This window comes from Meles meles, chromosome 1 (assembly GCF_922984935.1).
Source record: "Meles meles chromosome 1, mMelMel3.1 paternal haplotype, whole genome shotgun sequence".
Taxonomy (NCBI): Eukaryota; Metazoa; Chordata; class Mammalia; order Carnivora; family Mustelidae; genus Meles; species Meles meles.
In genome coordinates, this window is record NC_060066.1 from 117,322,572 (window position 1) to 117,345,022 (window position 22,451).

At 38.8% G+C, this 22,451-nt stretch overlaps 2 protein-coding genes, 1 long non-coding RNA gene and 1 pseudogene across 8 annotated transcripts in view; 2 read left to right on the forward strand and 2 right to left on the reverse strand.

Moving 5' to 3' along the window:
• The first annotated feature begins 1,520 nt into the window (after positions 1 to 1,520).
• SIKE1 (suppressor of IKBKE 1) lies at positions 1,521 to 10,721 on the forward strand. 4 transcript variants are annotated; one of them, XR_006819629.1, is made up of 6 exons: positions 1,521 to 2,878; positions 3,103 to 3,208; positions 4,156 to 4,298; positions 5,600 to 5,713; positions 7,745 to 10,476; positions 10,671 to 10,721. XR_006819629.1 is itself a non-coding variant. In XM_046012023.1 (6 exons), exons 1-6 carry the CDS (start codon positions 2,708 to 2,710, stop codon positions 8,786 to 8,788), a joined length of 603 nt encoding a protein of 200 aa, XP_045867979.1. In that variant the 5' UTR covers positions 1,521 to 2,707; the 3' UTR covers positions 8,789 to 9,845. The 4 variants fall into 4 exon arrangements, 3 of the variants coding, with proteins under 3 accessions (XP_045867979.1, XP_045867990.1, XP_045867969.1); XM_046012023.1 differs by lacking the exon at positions 10,671 to 10,721 and having other exon boundaries at positions 7,745 to 7,798; positions 8,774 to 9,845; XM_046012013.1 differs by lacking the exon at positions 10,671 to 10,721 and having other exon boundaries at positions 1,525 to 2,866; positions 7,745 to 8,007.
• On the reverse strand, positions 9,928 to 20,780 carry LOC123946591. 3 transcript variants are annotated; one of them, XR_006819630.1, is made up of 3 exons: positions 20,678 to 20,780; positions 16,400 to 16,464; positions 9,928 to 10,048 (listed from the first exon to the last, which is right to left on the reverse strand). It is a non-coding gene; the product is annotated as an uncharacterized LOC123946591 (long non-coding RNA). The 3 variants fall into 3 exon arrangements; XR_006819632.1 differs by lacking the exon at positions 20,678 to 20,780 and adding an exon at positions 20,432 to 20,537; XR_006819631.1 differs by lacking the exon at positions 20,678 to 20,780 and adding an exon at positions 16,582 to 16,665.
• LOC123927697 lies at positions 18,076 to 18,167 on the reverse strand (annotated as a pseudogene).
• Positions 20,608 to 22,451, forward strand: part of CSDE1 (cold shock domain containing E1) — a 40,420-nt gene continuing 38,576 nt past the window's right edge. Inside the window, exon 1 of the mRNA XM_046011987.1 lies at positions 20,608 to 20,728. The gene's annotated coding sequence lies outside the window, so the exon portion shown is untranslated. The remainder of the gene's footprint in view (positions 20,729 to 22,451) is intronic.

A 22,451-nucleotide genomic window follows, 5' to 3' on the forward strand; every position in this document is an offset into this window, starting at 1 on the left:
TGAAGTCAAAGAGACAGTAATGGGAGAAAAGTTTGCAAGAACTAGATAGACTGAAAGAACGGTTGTAGTCAAACAATTAGATGAAAGCTTAACACTTATGATGAACAATTCTTGGTGAATGATCGAGGGTACGACCAAATGATCAAGGGATGGCCAAAACAAATTCAATGTCTCTAGAAATGCGGAGGCCAAGGAAGACCATTAGCTAAATTGTTCATATAGACATGAATGCCATGGAAAGCATGAAGTAATCAAAAAGACTGTAAGTCAGTTCCTCAAATCTAGGAATAAAGGAGAATACTCAAGGTAGATGGTCAGCAATAAGGAGGAATAGAAGATTCTTCAGCTGGATGACACAAACTTCAAATAAAGTGGAGGTTTTACACAAGCAGGTATGAGTAATTACTTGGCTGTGTCATTGGGGAATTAGAACAACCAGTCTAGTTCTCAGCCCTAATGTGCATGGGGCATAGAAGAATAATTACCACCATTGAAGGGCAGCAGGCCTTGTGGTATCCTTGATGAAGAGCTATTAGAGGAAAAGGCAACTTGAGGTAGGGAGAAGTCCAGTTAGGAGACCCTTGCTTTATAGGGATGAGAAAGGATGATGGCCTAACCTATGGTAGCAGTGAGAATACAAAGAAGGAACTATGGAAGGAACGATGTCCTAAAGATATAAAGGACATATATTGCTTTGATAACTAATTAAATGTGAAGAATAACTAGGAAGAATAAAGTACAAATTTCAGGATTCTGTTTTGGGCAAATGGATATGAATGCACTCTTTACTGAAGCAGAGGGAGAAGCAGGTTTTAAAAAATAATAATGAGATCAGGTTTTGACCTCCATGTCCCTCTGGAAATACCCTATAAGCAACCCAAATATATATTCTAGGCTCATGAATGAGATTAGGCTACAGAGCTGCATTTGAGAACCATCATCCCTGAAGGTAGTCAAAGACAAATAAGGGAAAGAGATCACTTAGGGAGGGTGTTTTGTTTTGTTTTAATGAATGAATGAATGAAACCTCTTTATATCTGTGGCTCTGTGTTAATCTTTTTCCTGTTGGTTAGGAGTCCTGATTTGTTATTTTTGTTAAACTTGTTCCGCATCTCCCTCTTACAATTATTGAATGTCTCCATTGTGTGATTTTGTATTGTGAATACAAAAGTAAAAAGCATTGCTCTTTCCCTGCTGCTTCTCTACCCTCTCACGACTGCTCTGAGGCTCTTGCCCTTTTACCAACCTCCTAATTCTGTCATTACCTTCAATTATTTATGAGTATAAACTCTTTTTCCCACTAGAATACTCCCTAAGGGCAGAGACCCTGTGTTATTCTCTGCTGTATTCTAGACACTAAACAGTGCCTGAAACAGAGCAGACTCTCCAAAAATATTTATTAAGGTAATGAATGAAAAAGAACAAAGTTTGACATACACGCTTGACAAAGTAAACTCATAAACCAATAAAACAACTAGTACAAAAGTCATTGCCATTCTGGTTTATTTTTAATTTGTTAATTGAATAAAGAAAAAATAGGCAAGCAGAAAATAATAGTTACTACATCTCACACCCATTAAAATGGCTATCAACAACAGCAATGACAACAAAACAGAAAACACCAAGTGTGAGCATGGATGTGGAGAAATTGAGACCCTTATGCACTGTTGCTAAAATGTAAAATGGTGCAGACACTGTGAAAAACAGTGTGATCTTTCCTCAAAAAAATCTAAGGTACGATTACTCCCTGACCCATCAATTCCACTTCTGGGTACAAAGCTAAAAGAATTGAAAGCTGGGACTCAAACAGATAAGCAACACCCCTATTCATGGCAATATTACTCACAATAGCCAAAAGGTGGAAGCAACCCAAGTGTACATAATGGGTGAATGAACAAACAAAATATCGCATATACATACAATAGGATATAATTCAGCGTTAAACAGGAAGGAAATTCTGATGTGCATGAATAAAACTGGAGGACATGTTATGTGAAATAATCTAGTCACAAAACAAATATGAATTGCACTGATTCCATTCATTTTACATAAAGTATGAAGTAGTTAAATTCCTAAAGGCAGAAAGTAGAATAGTGGTTGCCAGTAGCTGGGAGGGTTGCGGTGGGATAAGGAGTTAATATTTAATAGATGCAGAGATTCCATTTTGCAAGAGGAAGAGCTCCGGAGATGGATGTGGTCATAGCTATACAACAAAGGGAATGCACTTAATATTACTGGAGTGTACTTCTAATATGGTTAAGATGGTATAATTTATTGTATTTTAACCACAATTTTAAAAAAAATTAATTTCAGAGAGAAATTAGTCAAAGAGACTAAGCGCCAAAAAAAATAAATAAATAAATAAAAATAAAAAGCCTAAGACTGAGTAACAACCGACATCAATCAAAACGCGTATAACGAAGGAAGAAGCTCGGTCCGCCCAGCTGCAAACCAGCTTGACCACCAGGCCCTGGGAGCCCGAGACCAAAGGCGAGGAAGGGTCAGGCCTGGGGCTCCCGCAGGTGAAGCTCCGGGAGGCCGCTACTGAAAGTAGGTCACGTGTGGCCTGGGCCGCCACTGCGCAGGCGCATATGGCTGCTGCCCGGGAGCCTTTGAAAAGTACCGGAAGTGACGTTTGTAACGCTGGGCCGGGTTCAGGGAAGATTCGGGTCGGTGATCAGGGCTGGGCCTGCGGTCCTGGGCCACTATGAGCTGCACCATCGAGAAGATCCTGACAGACGCCAAGACGCTACTGGAGCGGCTGCGGGAGCACGACGCGGCCGCAGAATCGCTGGTGGATCAGTCCGCCGCGCTGCACCGGAGGGTGTCCGCTATGCGGGAGGCGGGGACGGCGCTTCCGGACCAGGTCGGGCAGAGGGTAGGGGTCCGTGCCCGCGGGATCTGTGCACCGGAGGGGTGGAGGGCGAAGGAAGGTGGGAACTCGGGTTTAAGTCTATGCCTAGTCTCAGAGGGTGGCGATGAGACCTTTCTGCGGGGTCGGGGTTGAGAATGCTGCCCTGGAGCTCCGATTCCTGCTTCTTCGGTTGCATCCGCGGCTGTGCCCCTGTTAACGGCGCGCTTAGTCTGTCTCTGTTTGTCCAGTATCAGGGAGATGCATCCGATATAAAGGACATGTCCAAATTCAAACCTCACATTCTGCTGTCCCAAGAGAATACACAGATTAGAGACTTGCAGCAGGAAAACAGAGGTTAGTCAGGCCTTTTTGCGTAGTTATGATTTTCTCATATCCAGTAATATTTCAAAAGTTTTTGCCTAACTATTCACATCCTGTATGTATTTTAAGATTAGGACTTTTAAAAGCGTTATTCTGTGGTGATCCCTAACAATAAAGTGTTAACATTACCCGTTTTAAGCTCATCTGACTTATTTTGTATCTGTAGGCAGCTCTTCAAAGGGGTGCTTAGTAGAGTTGAATTATTTCATGGCTTATTTATGTATCCCCTTATGGATATTTGCACAACAAGAGTGTTAATATACTCAAGGGCTTGAACTTTTTAATGTTTTGATATTAATTGAAATACACACTGACGTTAAGATTGAAGATTTTTAAAAAATGTTCTTGTGCAAGGTGGAAGAACTGAATTTTACCTTCAGGGTGTATATTCTTAGGCTTGATGAGTACATTATTAATGATAGCAGTATGAAGTTATTTGTATATCACTTGACAGAGAACTTTCGCATATATCATCCCATTATATTCTCATCTTCATTTTGAGGTAGATAAGTCTTAGGTACTTAATATGACAATGCAGTTAAGAAATAGGCTCAGAGAGGGTATTTATAATACCCTCTTTTATAATACCTTATACCTATAATACTTATAATACCCATTTTCATAATATGAAAATGAGATTTTCATAAGAATAGTAGTAAGCTTGTAACTCACTGAACTGAACTGAAAACCATGTCTTCTTATTGTACATCCCATGTTGTTTCTACCAGATTATGCTGCCTCTGCCTAGAAAGTTATTTTTCTCATAGAGCTTAACTGATGAGTTTTGTGGACTTAAACACTGAGTATAACTTTGCATTCACAGTATCTCATGGAGTGTCATAAAATTCCAACTGTTAAGAGTTTGGCTTTGAGAGCTCTCTCTCAGATGTCACTGCCAAGCGATTTTATTTTTTTGATAGAGCTATGGGTTTCCTTGGAGGAACACCAGGATGCTTTGGAACTCATCATGAGCAAGTACCGGAAACAGATGTTACAATTAATGGTTGCTAAAAAGGCCGTGGATGCTGAACCAGTCCTGAAAGCTCACCAGTCTCACTCTGCAGTAAGAAACTTTAATGAATAGCTTCTGAATGAATGGGATTAAAATCTTGAATTGTTTTAAATTGATTGCTTGTTTTTGAAGGAAAGTAAGCCTGTTTATCACATTCACTGTTGATTTTGCTGTAGCTTTGGAAGGATATGAATAGAAAGAAGGGAGTAAAGGGTAGCTGAGAAGCTTTTTTTCTTTTAGTGGGACTAAGTTTCCTCACTCCTGTCCGCCTCAAGATCTCTTTTCACAAGATGAATGGATGCTTATGCAAACATAAGGCAAGGTAGTGCTGATGGTGCTCAGTAAATACTTGGTTGGTTACAACTGTACTTCCACTAAATTGTAAGCTCCTTGATTAAGAAGCATGGATTCTTCTCTTATCCCTAGCACAGTACCTGGCACATAGCAGGCAGTCAGTAAACCTTTATTAAACTGAACTACATAGCATCATACTATGTTGTTAGAGAGAAATAATATTTAATATTTAAACAACATTAATAAAATGTTAAAATAATAAATAATATAAAATACATAATAAATAATATATAAAATCTAATGTATGTAATATATTAAAATAATAAGTAAGTAATAAAAATATTAAATATTAAATAATATTTAAATAATATTTTTAAAAATACATGGCATAGTTTCTACACTTCGGTTACTTACGTTGTAATTTGAGAGACCCAGTAATTGTGCTTATGTTTGTAGAGTGTTTCATAGATATCATTGTACAGTCATATGTATTATATCATTGAAACCTGGATTGACAGATTGGTACCTCACTATTTGTTCCATGGAATTTATGAAAGATAAGTTTCATCTTAGATTCCTTTGAAGGCATTTTGTGGACTTAACAAAAGTCTTAGTGACCAGGAATATTTTAAATATGTGACTAGTTCTCAAAGTAAATAAATACATAGCTCTCATCTGGAAGAGAAAAATAAACTATTTTCCATAATCTGGAGAAAAGAACTTAAACCTTAAAAGATACAGTTTAGCTCACATAAGAAAGTTGGGAAGAGATATAACCAAAGATAAAGTAAGGTACCTTGGGATGTGGTAGGCTTCCTGCCAATTAAACTATTCAGTGGGTGGTTAGACTAGAATCAATCTTTAAAACAAATTGTGAATACCACGAGATAACTTTATTATGGCTTTGCCTCTAAGGACTCAGATTATGGTGAAACTCCTACGTAACTTCTGTAGCATAGATTAAATGAACTTCTAACATTGTAGTGCACGTATCCTCATGAACTTCATATCTGCAGAAAAGATAACTTTTTCACTTTTTTTTCTTAATATCTTCACAGGAAATTGAGAGTCAGATTGACAGAATCTGTGAAATGGGAGAAGTGATGAGGAAAGCAGTTCAGATGGATGATGACCAATTTTGTAAGATTCAGGAAAAACTGGCCCAATTAGAGGTAAGATTGCTGCTATTATAGACTTGCAATACTTAGGAAGTTTTCTCAGAGTCTGGAAGGTAGGCCATCGCTATCCTAGGCAGTGTATTGATGTTTTCTTTGTGTTCATGATTTAAAATTAAAACTTCCTCCAGGGGTATCCAGGTGTCTTGGTTGCTTGATTGACTCTTGAGTTTAGCTCAGGTCATGATCCCAGGGTTGTGAAATGATCCCTGTGTTGGGCTCACTCAACTTCTTTCTGCTTGAGATCCTCTCCCTCTTCCTCTGCCCCTGCCGCTCCCCATTCTCTCTTTCTCTAAAAAATAAGTAAAATAAATCTTAAAAGAAAACAACTCCTTCTCCATAACCTTTTCAGGAACATAAATGTAATCAGCAGCAAACAATGAAAATGCCAACTATGTCTTGGCTAGAAATTGAAATAATTGTCATATTAAGAGGGTAGAGACAGTGGAAGAAACAAATTATATGTGAACCAAAATCCCTCCTCTGGGAACGCTTGGGTGGCTCAGTTAAGCGTCTGCCTCTGGTTCAGGTCATGATCCCAGGGTCCTGGGAGCAGGTACTGCGTCGGGCTCCTTCCTCAGCAGAGAACTTAGTGCTCCCCCTGCTTGTGCATGCTCACTCTCTTCCCCTCTCTGTCTGACAAATTAATCTTCAAAAAATTAAAATACAAAAAAAAATTTTAAAATTAAAAATAAATCCCTCCTGTCGTAAAAGGAAGTCGAAATTGATGATCAAAAAATAGCAATACAGCCATATTAATAATTATTAATCATTCCTCTATGAATCATAGAAGAACCCAAAGAAAGAGATAAAAATATTAGAAGTGGTTACCTTTGGGGAACAAGGCCTGCCACTTATTTTATAAACCTTATGGTCTTGATTTTTTAAGTTATTTTCATGTAATTTTTTCCATTATAATAGCAGTATTTTACAAAAAAAAAAGGCATGGGGTATTAGTATGCTCATAAAATTATTAAGAAAACACATTAAAATAGGTGGTTTGAATGTTGCTTAATTACCAGGTACTATCATGGACCCTTTGAGAAATACCAGAGGAAAAAAGATAGGATATCCCTGAGTCTTGTGAAAGGAATAAGACTGATATGATATGAAATGCTTCATACATGCTAGGAGAGATGCACAGTACTAAGGAAAGCACTTTATATGGTAGACGATTTAATGACCATGGGCCCAGACTCTTGGTGAAGCATGAAGATGCTATGGTTTATCAGAATTTCCTACAGAGAGAATAAAGATGAAAAGTGCATGCTGCCCTACCTGGAAATCAAAGGGAGTGACAAAGGTCTCAAGTAGGAATTAGGAGTTAGTTAAAATGATAGGATGACCTTATCTGCACTATCCCTGATTTACTCAGATATAGAAACAGCCCTGAGGAAATATGGGACAAATTTTATTAAATATTTTAAGTGGAAAGGACACGGGCATCAGATTGAAACCCCAGGAATACCACATCTAAGTTGTCTGAGTTTGGACAAGTTTTTGGACTTTTGTGGACCACAGTGTCCTCATCTTAAAGAGAACATGGATGTGAGCAATGGTACCTGCCCTACGGGTTGTTCTGAGGTGTACATATGTACATCGTACATATGTAAGACACCCAGTGGTACCTGATATCCCCAGTGAGTAATTTCTTCCCCCTTTCTTTCCTTTCTCCAAAACATCCAGGAGAGAAGACTGAGCAGAGTCAAGATATTTTTAGGAATTTAAAAGGTAGAAGAAACAGTAGTACAACTTGTGGGAACCACAAGAAGTATGACAAGCAGTGAATTCCTCAGTGGAGAGAGACTTTGTTTTTTTCTTTGTTGTCCTAACACAGGGCATATAGAAATTACTCAGGAAATGTATGTTAAATGATGAATAATTAGTGTTTTAGGAAATTCTCAATTACTTTCTTTCCATAAAACGTTTAAAATTAAAACACTTTCTGTTCCTGCTCTAAAACAGTGTATTCTGATGCAGTTTGACAGTCAAAATACTTGATATAAACAAAACTTTTTTTTTTTCCAGCTTGAAAATAAAGAACTTCGAGAATTATTGTCCATCAGCAGTGAGTCTCTTCAGGTCAGGAAGGAAAACTCAATGGACACTGCTTCCCAAGCTATCAAATAACTCAACTTCTGAATGAAAGCTGGAGATTGTTTATCAAGGAAGGAAATTATCTATTTGAGTATTGTCCATTTAGTGTCTTGCCTCAGGCTTGATTTAGTGTTGATTAAAGGTATCAGGTGGCACTCTAGAATTCGCAGTCAAACTGGCTGTCCACAAAATGGTTTTTGGGTGTGTTTGTGAAATACACACTGAGTTTCACCATTCCTTTCTCTAAGAGACCTACTTTTAATTTTCAGCTCTGGGACCTCAATTTAGATAATATGTGTTACCGGTTCCTTTTTGTTTCTTCACATCTCTCAGACTTAGAGCCTTTTATTATAAGCCAGCAATCTTTATTTTGTATAGGATTATAAGTTACAATTCTAAAAAATTTTTAAGAGATTAGCTTTTTAAATTATTTGGCACAAACCTAGATTTTTTTCCCCCATTTGTGAAAAGTAATACAATTCCACACAACTAGATTGGCAGATTCTCTGATTTGTGATGTCCTTCTCCTCCTACGAAGTTGTAAGTCTCTCTGGTGCTAAGAGTTGGCACTTTATGACCTGGTGTCTTTACTCTTAATTTGAGAGAACCTACTGATAGTTCCCAAGAAACATATTTGAAAATAGGTAACAGGAGAGTCATCATATTGTTCAAAGAGCCCTGAGAAATTTGTCCTCTGTGTGCACATACACATGTACTCTTAGTTCAGATGCTGAAGGAGCTGTTAGATATTAATAGTCAATTTTTCAATATTGTCCTCCTAGGTAATCTTCAACTTGGGTGGTTTACTCAGTTGAAGAGCATAAAATGGGTCTTTTCACATTGTAGTTTTTAGGTACTACATTCTGTTTAATTTATATATAACTTTTGTTTCATAGTTAAGAACCATAACTTACTTAGGTGTCTTTCATTACTAGTACTGATAGTTGGCTTTCTTTTTAGATCCATTTATCATGAGGAAGCAAAGTTTTATCACGTAATGAGAGTTACTACATTCGTTGTGCTGTGAGGACAACAAAGCAGTGTTGAGATTCAAATGCTGAGCAGTCAACCAGACTCACTCATCAACCCACTCGCCTATCTCAGTATAGTTACATGCCAAATTTACAAATTGCTTCATGCTACACTTTCAACTCGGGTTTGCCCAAAAATAATTGAAATAATGAATCCCAAACCTATCCATATTTTCCAGTAGCACTGAGCACCATACTGCACAGGAGACACAGTATTTAAAAGAGTTTTTTGTTAGTACTTTGCATGATGTAAAATTTCTTTTGTACTGCCATAAAGAATTAACTCCAGTTAAAACAATAAAACCTCACGAAGATACCCTGAAAGCATCTGATCCCACTAATACTGAAAGAACTTGGCCTATTGTGGTCTTTAATGATTAGGTATATGTCATTTTAGAAACTCAAATTTCTATTCAAAGTCCTGCATAGAATTTGAAAAATACTTCCACCCCCAATGTAGGCATTTTTATCTTATTTCCCAACAGGAAATAAAACTTCAGTCCAGCCGTTTGGCTTGAAGTATATGCTCTAAGTGCCACTTTGTGTTCCATGGTTCCACTCAGGAAGCAGGTACCCCTACGTGATATATCAGCTGCCATGGCCAGTTTTCAGTAAAAATGATAAAGTCATCAAATGGCCCGTTAAAGTATGAGATGGTGTCTCTTTATCTGCCTTATGTTCCTTTAAAGTTGTTTACATCTTGGATATCAGGATAAATCTGTGTTAACTTTTCCCCCTGCCAAATCAAAAGCATTTCAACTGTACCTCGTTTTACACATACTCAGGCACAAGGAGGTTATGCTACATATCTAAAGATTCCAACCCGGAGAGACTCTAAAACATATTCTTACCCACTAAGTTAAGATGCCTTTAAATGCCAAATACTGGTGGGAATTCAAGTGGTTCTTGATAAGCAAAAACTATTTTTAGTAATGTGCAAAGGAAACATCACAGCCCATATATTAGGAAATAGGAATTCAATAAATGGAGTCATAATGAGACATATTTGTCATCTCTTTTCTAGAATGATGTAGCTGAGAGCTTGTATGCGTGCAACTGACAGTGTTTCATCAGTGGTCTTACCTATGTATGGAAAAGTGCAGTTCTGTCTTTCAAATCTGCTTCCTTAGCATGTATAGCTTTTCATCTTTCATGTTCTTGTGATTGCAAGAAGGTTGGTGCTGTGCCAGGTGTCTTGGCCATACTGAAGGCAGAAAGAAAGAAGGAAACGGCCTATGTCAATGTGTGTATCCTCTTTTATGAAGAAAAGCAAAGCTTTCCCAGAAATTCCAGACAGATTTCCCTGTCTCACTTGTCTGCCTCTTTAAATGGTTACTTCTGTCTGCAAAGACTGGGTACATAGTTGCCTCAAATAAAATCGTATTCTATTAGCAAGGAGGAAAGAGTATTGAGAAAGCAATTAACAATGTCTGACAAATCCTTTTACATTGAATAGTTTTAACAAGTGAAAACATTAGCTGAAGGTGTTGGTGTTAGGTAGCCAAGAGAATGAGCTGTGGTAGACAACTGTCATTTCTTTTTTGGCTGCCCAATATCTTTATTCCTGTCTTGTTTAGGGAATCCCTCACCTAATAAGGCAAAGCCTTCCTCCCTCCTAAGAAATTTGAAAGTGTCAGGGGCGGGGCGCCTGGGTGGCTCAGTGGGTTAAGCCGCTGCCTTCAGCTCAGGTCATGATCTCGGGGTCCTGAGATCGAGTCCCGCATCGGGCTCTCTGCTCAGCGGAGAGCCTGCTTCCCTTCCTCTCTCTCTGCCTGCCTCTCTTGTGATTTCTGTCAAATAAATAAATCTTTAAAAAAAAAAAAAAGAAAGTGTCAGGGGCGCCTGGGTGGCTCAGTGGGTTAAAGCCTCCGCCTTCGGCTCAGGTCATGATCCCAGAGTCCTGGGATCGAGCCCCGCATCGGGCTCTCTGCTCAGCAGGGAGCCTGCTTCCTCTCTCTCTCTGCCTGCCTCTGCGCCTACTTGTAATTTCTGTCTTTCAAATAAATAAATAAAATCTTAAAAAAAAAAAAAGAAATTTGAAAGTGTCAGATAAAGGTTTGCCCAGTCTGTTTTGCAGCTAAGGAAGATGCATCTGTCTTAAACTCTAAAGTTAGGCAAAAAAAGCAGGAAACTACAGAATTCTTTGAGTAAAGACCTACAACACTGACTACCATATGCAGTTCCCCAGAGGAGCTGCAAAAGTGGCTTGAATAACATTCAGTAACCAGTGTCAGCGAAGTCAAGGGTGTAAGCTGTAGTGTCCCTGCCACACAGTGGGATCTTCACTGAAGCAATTATCTGAAGTGATTAGAGGCTCTGTAGCCTCTAATTCTGGTTTTTCTGGCTGTCTTAGTGATCCTGAAGATTGCTTATTAGCGTTTCAATAAAATCACTTTTTGTTGAAGTCAACCTGAATTGCCTATAATTAAGAATGCTAATTGATAAAATAAGCATAGTTTTAAAAACAACCATGCCAGGGGCACCTGGGTGGCTCAGTGGGTTAAGCCTCTGCCTTCAGCTCAGGTCATGATCTCAGGGTCCTGGGATCGAGCCCCGCATCGGGCTCTCTGCTCAGCAGGGAGTCTGCTTCCCCCCACCCCCTCTCTGCCTACTTGTGATCTCTCTCTCTCTGTCAAATAAATAAATAAAATCTTTAAAAAAAAAAAAAAAAAAAAACCATGCCAGGGGCACCTGGGTGGCTCAGTTAAGTACCCAACTCTTGATCTCAGCTCCTGTCTTGATTTCAGGGTTATGAGTTAATCCCTGTGTCTGGCTCCACGCTGGATGTGGAGACTACTTAAAAACAAAACAAAAAAAAAACCATGCAGATATAAATTTTGCAACACTGTATACATAGTGTTGTACTTATATTTTAATATTTGACAGATAAAAGGATGTTTAACATGCAAATAATTTTCAAACATAATCATTTGTTACGTAAGAATTAGAACTATTACCCACAATTTGCATTTATCTATTTGAGCTCCTCTGTCTCTCCCCACCCCGCTACTCCCTCTTTTTGATAGTTCTCTCACATGGGAAAAGACCTAAAATATGTATGTATCCCTAAAGTGCCATTTTTTAGTTTTGTTCCTTTTTGAGCTTTACAAAAATGGTATCATATTTTACATAGACTATGGAGATCTGATTTTTTTCACTCAACACTGTTTCTAAGATCCTTTTGTACATAGCCTTCATTTATTTCCACTGATACACAATATTTCATTGTGTAACTATGTAATAGATTGTGAAAATACATATATAATAGTAAAGTTAATGCATTTTTAAATCCTAGTATCTGACTTCCTTATTTCTAATTCTCTGTCTACCTCATTTAGATTAAATATATTTCACAATAAGCGGTCATATTGCACATTTTTCAGTTATTTCACTTGCAATTGTCTCAGCAACCTTCAGAGGGAATTAAGGACTATTATCTGCTAATATGATGGAAAGCAGATCATGCTTTTTCTTTTGTTACAAAGAATCCTAAAGAGGAGGCAGAACCTTCAGAGCTTCTGAATGAACTACAATTCACTCAAAATTTGATCTAGCCTCCTAAAAATACACAAAAAATTGATGGAAGTGGTCTTCTGTATGTTATTGATCCTAAGATTCATTTTTATTTCCTATTTTAACATCTCTAAAATTTGGATAAGTCTAATACATGTAGGGGTTTGTAGTGTAGTTGATTCTAAGCATAAGCAATAGCCATGTTCCTGATGGCATGGACTGGCCAAAGGTAAGTTCTTAGTATTCTGATCAAGAAACCATTTTAAGGGGTGCCTGGGTGGCTCAGTCGGTTAAGTGTCTGCCTTTGACTCAAGTCATGATCCCAGGGTCCTGGAATGGAGCCCCCACATCAGGCTCCTTGCTCAGCAGGGAGCCTGATTCTGTTTTTCCCTCTGCTGCACCCTCTGCTTGTACCCTCTCCCTCTCAATCCCTGTCAAATAACTAAATAAATAAATCTTTAAATTTCAAATAAGTAAGTAAATAAAATCTTTAAAAAAAATTGTTAAGCACTATTCGAAAAGGGAATAGGGGTTTAGCTGTTGTTTATGAACTTTGCATTCATGTGAACCCTTCTGTAGGATCAGGAGAGTGCCAGCACAAGAATTTGCAGTATGGCTATATTAATTCTCTATTATAACCATATAACAGATTACTGCAAATTTAGTACTTTAAAGCAATGATCATTTATTCTCTTACGATTCTGTAGGTTAGAAGTCCATGCAGGATTTAACTAGGTTCCCATCTAATGATCTCACAAGGCTCAAATCAAGCTGTCAGCATAGACTAGCATCTCATTTGAGGCTCTGGGCCCTCTCCCAAGTTCACGTGTTGTTGGCAAAATTCCTTTCTGTGCATGTGTACAACTCCTAGGACTTCAAGGCCAATAGAAGATCCGACTCCCTTTAAAATGCTCACCTGAGGAGTGCCTGGATGGCTCAGTCCATTAAGCAACCGACTCAATTTTGGGTCAGGTCATGATCTCAGGGTCCTGAGATTGAGCCCTGTGTTGGGCTCCACGCTCAGCTTGAGCTGTTTGAGAGTCCCTCCCCCTATGTCCCTCCCCTCACACCCTCTCACTCCTCTAATAAATAAATAAAAATCTTAAAAATAAAAAAATAAAAGCTCACCAGGCCTAATCAAAAGAATCTTCAGCTTGATTAACCCAACTAATTAGAGAGCTTAATTACAACTGCAGTAATCTCTTCTCCACAAAGGAGATATGACTATCTTCTAATATCCACAGGTTCAGCCCATGCTCAAGGGCAGGTGATTATACACAGCATGTACAGGAGGTGGTGGGATTTTTGGCAGCCATCTTAGAATTCTGCTGACCACATGGCTTTTAGCAGCTTGAAATAAAATCCTAGACAACAACAATGACACACTCTTAGGAAATTCTGCATTACCAGTATTCTTGATGACCCAAGAATGATTCTGTGAGGAAAAATCTGCACATCTATGAGCCAAAAAGAGATTTAGCAAGATCTATCAACGTATGTCAAAATTAGTGAACTAAAGTTTAAGCAGAAAAATGTATTTTCCTAGTCTCTTGTTAGTTTCCTAGAGTTACCATAACAGATTAATACAAATGGATGGCTTAAAACAATAGAAATTTATTCTCTCATAGTTCTGATGGCTAAAAGTCTGAAATTAAGGTATTGACAAGGTTGGTTCCTTCAGTTTCTGTCAATCCTTGGTATTCCTTGGCTTCTAGATATAGTACGGCAATTTCTGCTTCAGTCTTTCTATGGTATTCTCCCTGTACGTTTGTGTCTGTGTCCAAATTCCCCTCTTGGGAAGGGGAATTGGATTAGTGTTTACTGTAATTCATTATGACTTTATCTTAATTTGATTATATCTGCAAAGACCCTATTCCCAAAAAGGCCACATTCTGACTTCTGAATAGACTTGAATTTTGAGAGAACAAATTAAGTATAGTCCCAAAGCATCTTCCCCCACTCCCCCGCAAAAAAAAAAAAAAAAAAAAAATTAGTAATTATAAAGGAAAATTAAAATTTTACTATGAATAATCCTGGCTGACTCCACTTTAACCAACTGATTAAGGTAAACATCACTAACAATACATTTCAACATTTTATGCCCCCTGGTATGATGCAGTGAGAAGGGTACATAATCTAAACAATGTTTCAAGGGAAACATCAGATAAAAACAAGTAGAAGGATGTTTACAAAATAAGTGATCAATGTTGTTCTAAAGTATCCAGGCCATGAAAGATAAGGAACTTTCATAGAATGGAGGAGAGTAAGGAGACAGAACAGCTAAATGCAGGGTGGGATTCTGGATTTGATTCTGGAAAAGAAAATGGATATTAGGGAAAAACTGACAAAACCTGAATAAATTTTGTAATTTAGTTAATATTGTGTCAAGGTTAATTTCCTACTTCAGAAAATTGTTCTATGGTTAGGTAACCTTAACATAATGGGAAACTGGGTGAAGGGTTTGTGAGAACTTTCTATATAATTTTTCTAATTCTTTTGTAAGTCTAAAGTTAACTCAGCAGAGACATCTGGGTGGCTCAGTTGGTTAAGCGTCTACCTTCGGCTCAGGTCATGATTTCAAGGTCCTGGGATCAAGCCCTAGGTTGGGCTCCCTGCTAAGCAGGGAGCCTCCTTCAGCCTCTGCCTGCTGCTCCCCCTGCTTGTGCTTGCTCTCTCTTTCTCTGACAAATTAAATAAAATCTTTAAAGAATAAAATAAAATAATCTCAACAAATTCATATTCCCCTGATTACTAATGAGGCTAAGCATAATTTCAAATGCTTATTTGCCTATACATTTTTTAAATTAAAAAAAAAATTTTTTTTCAGTATTTAAATTTATTTATTTTTTCAGCGTAACAGTATTCATTGTTTTTGCACAACACCCAGTGCTCCATGCAATACGTGCCCTCCCTATTACCCACCACCTGTTCCCCCAACCTCCCACCCCCGACCCTTCAAAACCCTCAGGTTGTTTTTCAGAGTCCATAGTCTCTTATGGTTCGCCTCCCCTTCCAATTTTTTTTTTTATAAACATATAATGTATTTTTATCCCCAGGGGTACAGGTCTGTGAATCGCCAGGTTTACACACTTCACAGCACTCACGATTTTTTTAAAATTAAAAAAAAAATGTTTATTTATTTGAGAGAGAGAGCACAAGGAGGGGATTGGGGCAGAAGGAGAGGGAGAAGTAAGCTCCCCACTGAGCAGGGAGCCCAATACAGGGCTCAATCCCAGGGCCCCAGGACCGTGACCTGAGCCGAAGGCAAACGCTTAACAGTAAACCACCCAGGCACCCCTATATAGTTTTTTTTTAATGTCGACATTCAAGTCATTCCCCCATTTCTTTTCCTTGACTTTTTCTTATTTATATAAAGTATATATACTTTATATATATATAATATTTTTATAATATAAAAATATATTTATATTTATTTTATTTATATATAATATATATTTATATTTATTTATTTAATTTATATATATAAAATACTTTTATAATATAAAAATATATTTATATTTATTTATTTTATTTGTTATTTATATGTATTAATTTAATATATACCCGTGATACTAATACATTGTCAGTTTTACATGTTGCAAACATATATTCTCCTAATTTGTTGATATTAAATTTTTTAATGTTGTCTGTTGATCAATGACTATATAATCAAATTTATTACTACAAAGAAAGAGACTCAAAAGAGTTAGGCTTTGTGAAGAAGTTTTAAGAATACCTTCACCAATTTACTTTGCTTATTTTTTTTACTTTATATACACATAAGAGTGATACATGATAAAAACATTTTTAAACTTTTATCTAATTAGACCTAAAGTACATCTAAATAAGTTTTAAAGAGCTCCATTAACAAATATAAAAATTCTAAGTAATAACAATGTTATGTCAGGGTGAAAATGTCAACATATTTTCTTCTTGCTAGTCCACAAATAATGATGTATCATACAATCAATACTGTCTTAGATTTAATGAAATATATAACTCATTCATTCGATGACTATTTATTTAAATATTAAGTACTTACTCTTATATTAGTCCCTGTCCTAGGGTTAGGGGATGCAATGATGAACCAGAGAACTGACGCTTGGACTATTGTTGAGGAAGAAGAGGAATAAACAAATTCAAAAATGTGTTAATTTTGGATAACAACACATTATGAAAACAATAAAACAAGTAATGTTATAGAGTGACGGCAATAGTGCATACTTTTACTTTAGAGAAGATCTTTGTAAGGCCGTAACATTTGAGCTAAAACCTGAATGATGAGAAACTGTCAAAAAGTGATGGCTGGTGTTGGTGGTGGGGCACCTGATTGGTTCAGTTCAGGCTCTTGGTTTCTGCTCAGGTCATGATCTCGGGGCCTGGAATGAGCTCCATGTTGGCCTCCATGCTCAGCAGGGCATCTGCTTCAGGATTCTCTCCCCCTTCCTCTGCCCCTCCCACCCTGAGTGTGCACAGGTGTGCGCTCTCTCTCTCTCTCTCTCTCAAATGAATAAAATAAATCTTTAAAAAACGTGATGATTTGGGGAAAGAGAATTCCAGATGGAGGCAACAGTAAATGCAAGAGTTCTGAGTAGGAACAAATCTACAATGTTGAAAGAACCAAAACAGCAATGGAATTGAATCACGGTGAACTAGATGTTAGAGATTTAGTGGGAACTAGGTCATTTAGGGCTCTGTAGGCCATGATAAAATAGTTTGGATTTTATTTTAAGTGCAGTTGGTTTTCATTTGGGTCTAATTTAAGTTTGGTTAACAATATGCTTTTGCTCCACCTTTCCCTTTGGTTAACTGATCCCAAAGCTAAAGTGTTATGGTGACTACCTTTATAGTACAGCAGCTTAGCAAGTCCACATAATTCTTGCCTACAGTGCAACATTGACACTTTAAAGGAAAGCATATAGTTTTTGCACTATTCTTATTTAGATTCTAACATTTTATTACATATTTCTTATTTTTATTTACATAATGCATTTGAACTGTTGGGGGCTTGTTAATGAATAAAAAATTTTGGAATGCAGGATTCTAGGATTAAATCTTAATTGTTTCTTAATAATAAGAAATGATGAGGAGTGCCTGGGTGACTCAGTTGTTAAGTGTCTGCCTTCAGCTAGGGTCCTGATCCCAGGATCATGGGATCGAGCTCTGCATTGGGCTTCCTGCAGAGCAGGAAGCCTGCTTCTCCCTCTCCCACTCCCCCTGCTTGTGTTCCCTGTCTCGCTGTTTCTCTCTCTGTCCAATAAATAAAAAAAATCTTGAAGAAGAAGAAGAAGAAGAAGAATTGATTATTCTTTATGAAAGCTGCTGCTCTAAATGGTGTTTTCCCATTCTGAAATCTTGAATATGGATCCCTTTACCATCCACTATTACCAAAATTTTATAAAAGAAGTTCCCTTTACCTTCCCTAAATAGGAAGGACATAATGTCAGAATAAAGAGTCCAAATCTTGAATAAATTTAGCCTTATTTTTTAAAAAATCTCCACACTGACCTAATTTTTCTCATTTCATAGAGAACTTACAAAAGTCTCATCCTATACAGTTGCCATCACTGCTCAAGAAAACTTTACAAATCTGTAAAGGATGGTTACTTTTGATTGTCAAATATACAAGAGATATGTGCTTATTGATATTCATAGAGAAATTAAGAAAAACAATCATAATCGATTTCATTGCCTCTGTTTCTCAGAGAAGAAAAACTAATATGATAAATACCAAAAATAATATATACACTATTTTTGCTTCATGTTATTCCTTAATACACTTGATCTTAGCCAAAAGGCCAAGAAGCGATCACATTACTCCTTAATAGACTAAATATCTCCTCAAAATCCATGACTACCCCATTATATAGGAAAAGTTTACCAAGTGACTTCACAAGTTTCTGCTTTAACTTCTGTTTAAAAAAATAAACCTAGGGACGCCTAGGTGGCTCAGTGGGTTAAGCTCTGCCTTTGGTTCCGGTCATGATCCCAGGGTCCTGGGATGGAGGCCTGCATCCAGCTCTCTGCTCAGCAGAGAGCCTGCTTCCCCCTCTATCTCTGCCTGCTGCTCTGCCTACTTGTGATCTGTCTCCCTGTTTCAAATAAATAAATCTTTTATTTAAAAAAACGTGGTAACTATACATTTTTTCAGCTTTTTTACTTCAAAATTAACCTGAAAAAAAAATTATTGCCATAAAATGTAGTGATCTTCTAAAACTGAAATCAACCTCTAGTTATGGGTAGTACTTGTAGAAAGAATAAATCACTTAAACTGTGATTTAAATCAAATGACTCCATCTTTTGCTTTCTTGAATGCATTGAGGAGCTAAAATGGAAGCCTCTGGATGTAAGCATATTTGCATTTTTGGTTAAATGTAAACTGATACTATTATGGACTGAGGAGGAATTTAAAGGCAATTGAGACAATCAGAATGATGACGATGAAATGGTTTTATGATTTAAGAAGGTATTTAGAAATTATGTGTAATGGTAGAAATCAAGACTCACTCATTCTTAATCTTTCTTATTAATTGGAATTGTGTATATAGAATTTGAGACTATTATTCTTTACATTTCCCATTACTGTGATATTTGAGAACGTGCGCTCTTAGACCTAATTCTACTTTTAGCCCAGCTTCACATGACCTTGTTTCTAGTGCAAGAGCCCAGGGCAGTTTCTCTGTAACATTAGATTGGGTTATCCAGACTAGACCTATTGCTAAGAAAAGATCTCAATTTAAGAAATGGACAAAGGAAACAAAACAGCTGGTTTGATATATTAAATGATTTGTACTGCCCCAAAAGAACATTCCAATTTCTGCCAACTTCTTACACTGTTGTTCAGTGCTACTCGTTCAACAAGCCTTTGAGTTGTCTATGACAAGCACTGTCAGGACCAAGTATGCAACGATGAATGTCATAGGCTCTGTCCTAAAGTATCACTAGCTAGTATAAACTAGTAATTACTTACAGTAAGCGACGAAAGTATTGAAAGCAAATGCAAAGCAAATATCTTGGGCCTAGGAAAGCGTGGGAAGGCATCAAAGAGAACAAAGAGGCTGCTAGGAGGTGGAATGTAATTGGACCAATAGCAACAGAGGTAAGAGGAAAATCTTTTTAAAAACCCTAAGTAGGATACTGCCTCCTCTTAGAATTCGATAACTTGCTCAGTATTGGAGGCTACTTACTCTCTTAACACTGCACCTTTCCTTCATTGCACTTATTTCACTGAATATGTTTAAATTTGTTTTTGTGATTACTGAATGATGCTAGACTTAAAGTTCCTTGAGGGCAGAACCATACCCATTTGTCTCGAAAACGGTATACACCCCAACGGTGACACATTAAGAGACGCAGGATAAGTATGTGTTGAAAGCTAAAATAAAGTGGCTATCAGAGTTCTCAGGAGCATGACTGGTCATTGTTTATCCAATACTGTTGAGAGAGAGAGAGAGAGAGAGAGCGCGCGCGCGATCGCGAGCTGCAGAATCTGGGAAAAGCATTCCTCTCACCAGAGGGTACTGCTCTCTTGTTTGACAAGGGAAAATTCACTGAACTTTCCTGTGGCCACAATTAACTTTTTCTCCCTCCTCTTACCCCGTTGGATTAATCATCCATTTGCCCTGATTTCAACATTTTAGTTACTGATTCAGCCTCTTTGATTACCGGATAAACCACGAATATCTTGTGGTAATTACAAAGGTCAGATGAAGGTTTTTGTGGGGTTTGGGGGCTGTTTTTTAAAGATTATGCGCCTTGCTCACTCTTGTCCGTCTGTTGCAAGCAATATAGTTTCTAGGTGACAACGATCTCACGTAAACCTTCCAAATTACCTTACTAAAAACCTACTCTATACTAATGAAAATTTCAGTATATTATAGCAAACAAGAGGGGGAAAAAACTTGCATTATGAGGAGAAACTAGGGCTTGGGGCTTCTGGATTATCTAGAAAAAGCGAAATCCTTTATATGACATTCCTGGAAATGCCCTCTAAATCGTGCCCCCTCGAAGTTTACCCTGTCTCGAGGTTTAAGGTATATTCAGGTTTGCTAAGACCAGAGATGCCGAAAGTTACCCGCCACCGCTCCCCAGGCGTCCCAGCGGAGTCAGTAAACACAGAGATTGCTTCCCGCAGCTCAGGGGGAAGGGAATGTAGGGTAACGCGGACAACCATATTGGTTGTGGTTAAGCGCAGCGCTCTGCTTGGCGTCACTCAGCCCTCGCGCGCAGGCGTATTAGGAGCAAACCCCCGCCCCCGCTTCCCGTGCACGCGCTCGGAGCCCGCAACTCTCGCGAGAGAAGCGAGATTATTCCTACGTACCGGGCCGTGCTGCTTATGGCGGCGCTGGAGAGGGGGCGCTGAGCTGTTGGGGTGAGTACGACCTCGGGGTCCAACTGGGGTAGCAAGAAGCCAGGTTAGGGGCAGAAGAGAAGACCAAGATTAACGGGAGAGACTTCTGAGCCAAGGTGGCCACTCCTAGGGCTCCGGGCAGGAAAGATCTCACCCTGAGTCTTTACCCGGGCTTTCCCACCTAGGCCCCGTTCAACTGTCTAAGCCTCACGTCAGGCCGCAGAGCTGAAACGAAGAGTCGAACCCAGGCAGCCGCGCGTGGTAGTGGTGGTAGTGACTACAGTGGGGGGAGGGAGCGAAAATGGAGGCTCCGACCGCAGCCAAGATGGAGGCAGGGGTGCGGGGCTCGGGCGCGGAGGCTGCTGGGAATTGTAGTCTAGTCACTTCCTCCTCTGCGGTTTGGCGGGGGAAACGGGAACTACAAGTCCCGGCGGGCGGGGCGAGGGGGTGGTGGCGCGGTCCTTTGTGTGAAGCTGGAGGAGCCTGAGGGAGAGGGGCCTACTCTCACTCTGGACTCTGTAGTTTACTGTCCGTCACCTGCTTGGGGGTCTGTCTACGAGTGCCAGAGCGCAGTGCGGTAGCGGCGCCTCCTTTGTGTGTGGACTGACCCTGCTCCGTCTAAATGCTTAGAGACATCTCCTTTCCCGGACCACGTCTGGCACAGTAGCTCAGCCGAAGTGTCATCTTTACTTCAACTCACCTGGAGCTGTCTGTCTTAAGTCTCCGCACCCAGCCTTCCTTTCTTGCTTCCTCTTCGGCTTTTTGAGAAAGGAAACCAGCCCCTAATCTTAGGCACGTGGCTCTTACTCCTTTATCCTGGAGTTAGGGCGTGCTGTTAGAGCCACCATCTCTGGCTCTTATGGTGCAAAAGCCCAGCCTTCGTTGAGCAATGAACGGCGTGGCTTCGTCATACTGTGTAGGGTTAGTGTTTTAGAGCCCTGGTTGGAGACACTTGTGGTTTTTAACCATCCGATATTTTATCTGTATGAAATTTCAGTGCCACGGTTCTTTTGCTTTAAGGTTTTCCTTTAGAAACACCTAGATGGTTTCTTTCTTGCTTGACTCAAAAGTGAGGGAGGGAACGCTCCTAAAAACAGCTTTCAATCTGCAAACACAGAAATCTGAACATTGTAGGAGGAGGTAATTGATTTGCACCTAAAATGAGTGAAAGAATGTGGTCCTCTTTAAAGAGCGTGGAGACAGGGCTGGAGAGGGAGGGAAGACTCTCAAAGGCACTGTGGTGGTTAAATTTCTTTTGAGAGACTTAGGTTAAGACGAAGATACATGAACTGACAGCTGTTGGGCAGAGCAACTGGTCTATAAAATGTAGGTACCAAGTTGTAGCTCATAAGTTATTCTGTATCAAAATGCTGAGTAATTTTCATTTTGAGTTTCTAGAAGCTGAGCATTCTCAATACTACATTGAGGGGTAGTACAATATCTTGGTCCTTTTGGGGTACTAATGAATAATAGGTGTTCTGGGTGTGGATAGAAGGGTTTATATGCCTGAACGGGCATATGCCTGAGTCATAATATCTAGATAAAAATTCAGTCTTGTTTCTTTTTTTTCCTTTTAACCTTAGGCCTGAAATAAGAGAGATGGTAGTGGTTTGAGTGATTTTGCAGCTGCTCTGGATGTTTACCATTGAGATGAGTATTTATAGCAGCTGAGTTGAAAAGTAAAGTATTTGAGGCGCAGAAGATAGGTTTTCTTTTTTTGTAATTAAGTTCTGACTTAACCAAG